General features: G+C 42.0%; 1 protein-coding gene across 1 annotated transcript in view; it reads left to right on the forward strand.

Moving 5' to 3' along the window:
- Nucleotides 1–6,000, forward strand: part of mpped1 (metallophosphoesterase domain containing 1) — a gene marked incomplete at both ends in the record, with an annotated part of 129,328 nt that overhangs the window by 43,486 nt on the left and 79,842 nt on the right. The window contains one exon of the mRNA XM_080492544.1: nt 4,596–4,821. Coding sequence (XP_080348670.1) covers nt 4,596–4,821 — 226 coding nt within the window. The remainder of the gene's footprint in view (nt 1–4,595; nt 4,822–6,000) is intronic.

Here is a 6,000-nt window from a genome sequence, read left to right on the forward strand (position 1 = left end):
GCAATTAATTACAGAAAATTGTGCATTTAATTAGTTTGGTTTTTTTTAATCGATTGACAGCACTAGTACAAATACATTACTATTCCTTCTAGGTCACTGAAATGTTACAAATAATTCACTTATTATAATAAGTCGTCTAAATAGGAATCGTCTATCTGGGATGACACCAGATAAAACTATCCTGTCTCATGACGAGCTGATAGTGGGGTGCCTTTTTATAGAAATATGTCACATAATTATTTTGGGCCGCAACTCAGAAGTTATTCTCAAGAAACACTCAGTTTAATGTCCTCATTCACGAGTCACAGGGCGTGAACAGCGTCTGTACTTCCATAGAAAAACACATTTCTTTGAAACTATAACAAATGTTTAATTATAAACTCCATAACACAAACTGTTCTCGTGCCAATCATTTTCACAAAATCATGCATTTGTAACTTTAAACTGATTCCATGGAGGGATAGATGGAGGGATACTCCATCTACCTCAGATTTGGTTGAGTCCATTTCCTTGCCTGTTTATTGAATCAGATAAATCTCTGGAGGGAGGAGGTAGAATCCCACACAAAGCCATGAAGGTGTCCTGGATTTTACACCGTCACAGTGCAGTTCAGGTTACTGGGAGGGTGAAATGGGTTGCTTCTACATCAGTTAGGCCTTGGGGACAAAAATGTATGAAAGGTTTTCATGACTCTCTGCTAAACCAATCACCTCAAACCATAGTCGCTAACTCTAAACAATAAACCCTGAATGCTAACCATAAACCCTTACCCTGGTTGATTGCATTAAAAAATATTTATTGGATCAGTTTAAGTTTAGATTAATCTGCGATAACATATTAATTTTGACATCCTTAAATGTTTCCTTTTGCTGTGCAGTGAAATAAGCTCCGGTTTGTCTTTGATTCTCCGTCCCCACCTTGTTTGGGTTCTTGTGTTTTTCTCATGGATAATAATCCAGTGTAGAACTTTATCAGAACTTTGTTCACAGGATAACCCCTTGTGATGTAACATCTCATTTACCAGGCAGTCCTAAAACAAGCATCTTGAAACACAATAAAAAGAACAAAAAGACAAAAAAGCGGAAGAAAATGGATGGATGGATGGATTATTGAATTGCTGGTTGGTACTGGTTGATATAACATAAGAAATAACCCTGGTATGGTGCTGAGTGATAAACATTAGAGTATCAAACTGTATGGCTTCTCTTCAGGCCCCACCTCATTCATGGTATATTCTCTTTGCATTTTGCTCTGCAGGCCGTCTCTGGTTGGTCTAGATATGTCCCGTTGCTCCCACCTCTCGCTGCTCCCACCTTGAAAACAGTCAACCAAGAACCTACATAAGTCTCCAGCTATAAGCTGCACTCCCATGCAGCTGTTTGGCTCCTTTCCAGGGGGTCTTCATGCTCCCCTTATCCATGAGTGTCCGCATGTGCGTAGTGTACAATAGACGTCAAAATCATCATCTGCCCCCGTGCACGAGTGTCCGCTCTGACCCCTCTGTGGGCGACTGCGAGCAGCCCAAATTTTGCGACAGCGCGACCTGTGCACGACTGTGCGCACCTACTGCGCATGCGTCAGTCTCCGTCCTGAACACTCTGTTCCATGCTCTATTCACGTTAAGCGGTCGCACATCATACCGTTTTCGTTTGTTATCCTCCTCTTTGGCCAAATATAACAAACACAGGCGCTCTACTTCTTCTTGTTCACGCGAGGTCTCCATTTTCAATGCATGGAAGGCGTGCTGACACGAGTCCAGAAGTGGAGCATGGCCACAATCATGTTCGCCCCGCGGACACTCGCGGACACCCACAGACAAGGGTAGCATGTAGGGGCCTTTGAGCCTGCAGAGAAACTGTTGTTGGATAGATTCCTGTTGGTTCATGAAGGCTGAGGAAGCTGCAACAAAGGACTCTTGGAAATGGCTATGTCATGTTGGTTATATGATAAAAGCAAGTTAATTTCAAGGTATTATAAGGCGGAACAATGAATATTTATTTGTATTATCAATGGATAAAAAGACAAAAGTCAATTTAATAAGGTTGTGTAAGGATACAGAATCACTGGGACTTTGCAGTTTAGTTATAGTCATTTGAGTTATATTTTATTGCTCCACCATCTCATCTCTTTGCATCCATTCATCTACTGTACATACTCTTTACAGGGCCTTTACAAGTTAGCAATGGGTAACTGAAAAACTACATACAATTGTGAGATAGCTCAATCAGTTTCTTTATTTAACCCATCTAAACATAACTAGCAGCTAATAGCTACCGCGCAGTGTCCAGGCAGCACTGGTGGTTGAAACTGTCTTTTTCAGGTACCGACAGTGGTCACCGTACTGGTCAGCCACAGGATTCAATCCTGCAAACCTCTGATTACAAGCTGGCTTCTCTGGCCACCACTGCCTCGAGAAACCAAAGAACAGAAAGCAAAACATCAAACTTCTGCACAAATGGTATATGTCTGCTTTTTCTCAGAGTCTCAAGTCAGAGGATCTGTAAAACTGGAACTCTTGTAAGGTGGCCTCAGTCTCCAGCGGGCAGTTTTCTATCATTGATAACATCAAGGTTCCTTTTTGCATGAATGAAGACTGATCGATGTTGATCCATGTGAATTATTAATGCTTTGTTCATCTTAGGTTTGCAGAGAACTGGAACACACACCTTTTTCACATACAAGAAAAAGAAAGTCACCAGTTTACCTCGAACACATTTTAGGATTGTGTGAGGGAACCCACCCACAAGTACTGAATGAGATCCAGGTATACTCAGGGAGAATCAGGAAACTCTACACATTAATTCTTTCAAACATGAAATCATATCTGAGAATAAAACCAACCATTACAACGCTTTGCAGCCCACAGGTGAGCTACTCTTATTCAAACTGCTGCAGGAGTTCATGCCGGTCGTACAAAGCTGTCAGAATGAACAGTGGAGCACAGTTTTTATGTGTATAGGAAGCAACATGGGGACAGCAGTCTTCTGCAGGTGGTCATAATGTTATGGCTATTAGTGTTTCACTTCGTCTGTATCTGCCAAGCATGTCTGGCAGCTTTACTTTCGCTGGCATTGCCCAGCACTGAAACATATTCCATCATATACTGGAGAATCTGAGAAACGGTGTATTTTTAGATCTTTTCCTTCCGCAGAGGTCCAAAGTGAAATGCTAACTTGTGGTGTTCTCACTCGTCCCGTACGTCAGGTACACAATTAAAACAGTGATTTTTGGTTTGAGAGTGAGAAGTTCTTCTGTCCTCAGTTCATCCAAGGATGGAGATTAAAAACCACTTTAGATGCCAAATCCTTGATGAGAGCGAATAGAAAGAGTCTTTTGATTGTATGTGAGTCCTCGTACCTTTTGTGGAGGTGTCGCCCCCTCATTTATGGGGCTTTTTTTTGGTGTCTGCTTGTCAACTAAACACAAGCTTTTCTGCCAAACAAATGGGAGCCATGTTGGACTGGTAGAGGGGGGGCAGGGCCCCGACACTGCAGAGATGGGCTCTCTTTGACAGCTGCTTTCATCTTGTTATTATTTCTCTTTCACACTCAAGGATTTTTGGGTTTCCTAAAATATTTCTGTCTCTCTCTCTCTCTCTCTCTCTCTCTCTCTCTCTCTCTCTCCTTCTCTCCCATCCCCCCTCCATCTCTTTCTCCCTTTCTGTCACTTGGCTGTGATTGGCTGTTATGACAGAACCGTCGGCGGGCTGTCAGCCTCTTCTAAAGCTTGGTTTAATTACTCCTTTTCACTAACATGACACATTCATGCACAGATGCGCGCAAACCTCGCACATTAAGCACACAAAAGCAGGCACATGGGAAAGTCACTCGCAAACACAAACGCTGACACACAAACTGGCATGTTCAGCTGCACGCCATCCTGGTGGTAATAATAAAAAGGAGAAGAAGAAGCTATGGTGATTGAACTCCCCCATCAGGCTCTCTACCTGACAAAAACAGACCTCCAGATGTTTGGAAATCCTTGGAAAACCCAGCCTGCAACCGGGTTTGATGGAGCTCAGATTGATCACATGCCCCGCTGTGCCAAGCTCCGAATGGCCAATTAAAGCCATTGAAATGGTGGAGAGAAAAAGAGAGGAGTGGGGGGTGAGATGAGAAAGAGCAGGAGTTTGATTAGACCCGGGATGATAATGATGATGACAGCAAAGAGAAAAAGGGGCGTAGGGATGGGTGACTGCCGTTCTCAGTAAATGTTTAATAATCCGACCTGAAAACTCAACAAAGTTCCCTCCTCAGCCTCCCCGTGATCAAGAGTCCTCGACCGGTGCAGCAGTGCACTGGGTGGAGACCCTGACTGATGGAGGGAATCTGAGACAGTTGCACAGATTTACTTGATATAGAGAGGGAAAATAACCAGAAAAGCCTCGTTGCACTCGGACGCCAAGCCGTCTCAGATGGGCTTCATTCTCAGTTGTCTTGTCTCTTCCCATTCTGTGTGCCACCACTCATTCCTTTGTCTCTCCAAAAACCCTTTTATCCATGTCCTTATGTCTTTCTCTATTCTAAAGTGCATTCTCTCTCCTAATTGTCCTGTAAATATTTTACACCCTCATTTTCTCTGCTTCTTTCTCGCAGGTACGCTTCCCTACGACATCAAGATCGTGATTGCCGGAAACCACGAGCTGACCTTTGACCAAGAGTTCATGGCCGACCTCATCAAGCAGGACTTTTACTACTTCCCGTCGGCCTCGAAGCTGAAGCCAGAGAACTACGAGAATGTCCAGTCGCTGCTCACCAACTGCATCTACCTGCAGGACTCTGAGGTCACTGTGAGGGGCTTCAGGATCTATGGCTCCCCCTGGTGAGTGACCAACGCTACAACTGCTCCCATATGTACAAATGAATCGAGGTGATCTGATCTTTGATGTTTGCTGGCAAAATGTCGTAGAGTCCTCATGAAAACACATTACAAAAGTGTCCAATTGGTTATGTTATGTTATGTTATGTTATGTTATGTTATGTTATGTTATGTTATGTTATGTTATAACTATTATTGTGTTTTAAGAATTGGTGTTTCAGTTTAATAATGCATTTAAAAAAGATTCAGAATAGCTTTGATCTACTGTTGAATTATTTAGTTTATGAGGTGTAATCTCTTCATGGTGTGAATCAGGTGTGTCACAGCTTGTGTTCGTCTGGATAATACACTTTAACCTGGAGGCTTCTGAAACTTCTATAAAGGAAGTACAGAGGGCAAAAACAAGACTTTTCCTGGTTTTGTGACTATGATCTTCAATAAATGGAGCTATTTCCATCCATCTTTACCATATGGAATTACCTTTGTGATCTAAGTGTTGCCTTTTTCAAAGTCTGGACTTTGTCTCTCCTACAACATGTTTTCTATCAGTTATTTTAAACGGTCACAAATCTACTGGATTTGCATCTTGAAAAACCAAATACAAAAAAGGAATGTGAAGGTAAAAATGAATGCAGTGTCATTAACATTCGGCAGTGATTTTCCCTTGCAATGCTCCCTTTTAATGCTGTACAAAGTATAAAGTTGGTTTATGTGTGTAATCAAACACGGCAGAACACAGGTACGACTTGAATATGAGGTATGAATTTCAAGGTTTTGAGGGTTAGGGATAGCACCAACAGGTGTATTGTGGAGTTTTTATTGAGAATAATTATTTTAATTGAATGAAATGGTCTTGTGGGTTCTGAAGCCAAAGCAGCTGAGATAAATATACAGCAGCTTTCTTTCATTGATGAGATTTTTTCTGCCTTACTCGTCATTCTTTTTATCACTGCTGTATTGTCTACACTATTTTCTTTCCCTTACTCTTTTTACTTCGCCCAGATATTGTCTTAGTCGCTCATACAACAGCTGATTGCCTCATACGAGACGATCAAAAGTAATATTTCTGACTTTGTTAGCAGGTACATGTCAGCGAGTATTGGCATACTCAAAATATCTTCATCTGTCACTACATTTGCACAACAGAACATGCATGTTAGAATAACTGGAGAAAACTCAAAC

Source organism: Lipophrys pholis (genome assembly GCF_963383615.2).
Source record: "Lipophrys pholis genome assembly, chromosome: 22".
NCBI lineage: Eukaryota > Metazoa > Chordata > Actinopteri > Blenniiformes > Blenniidae > Lipophrys > Lipophrys pholis.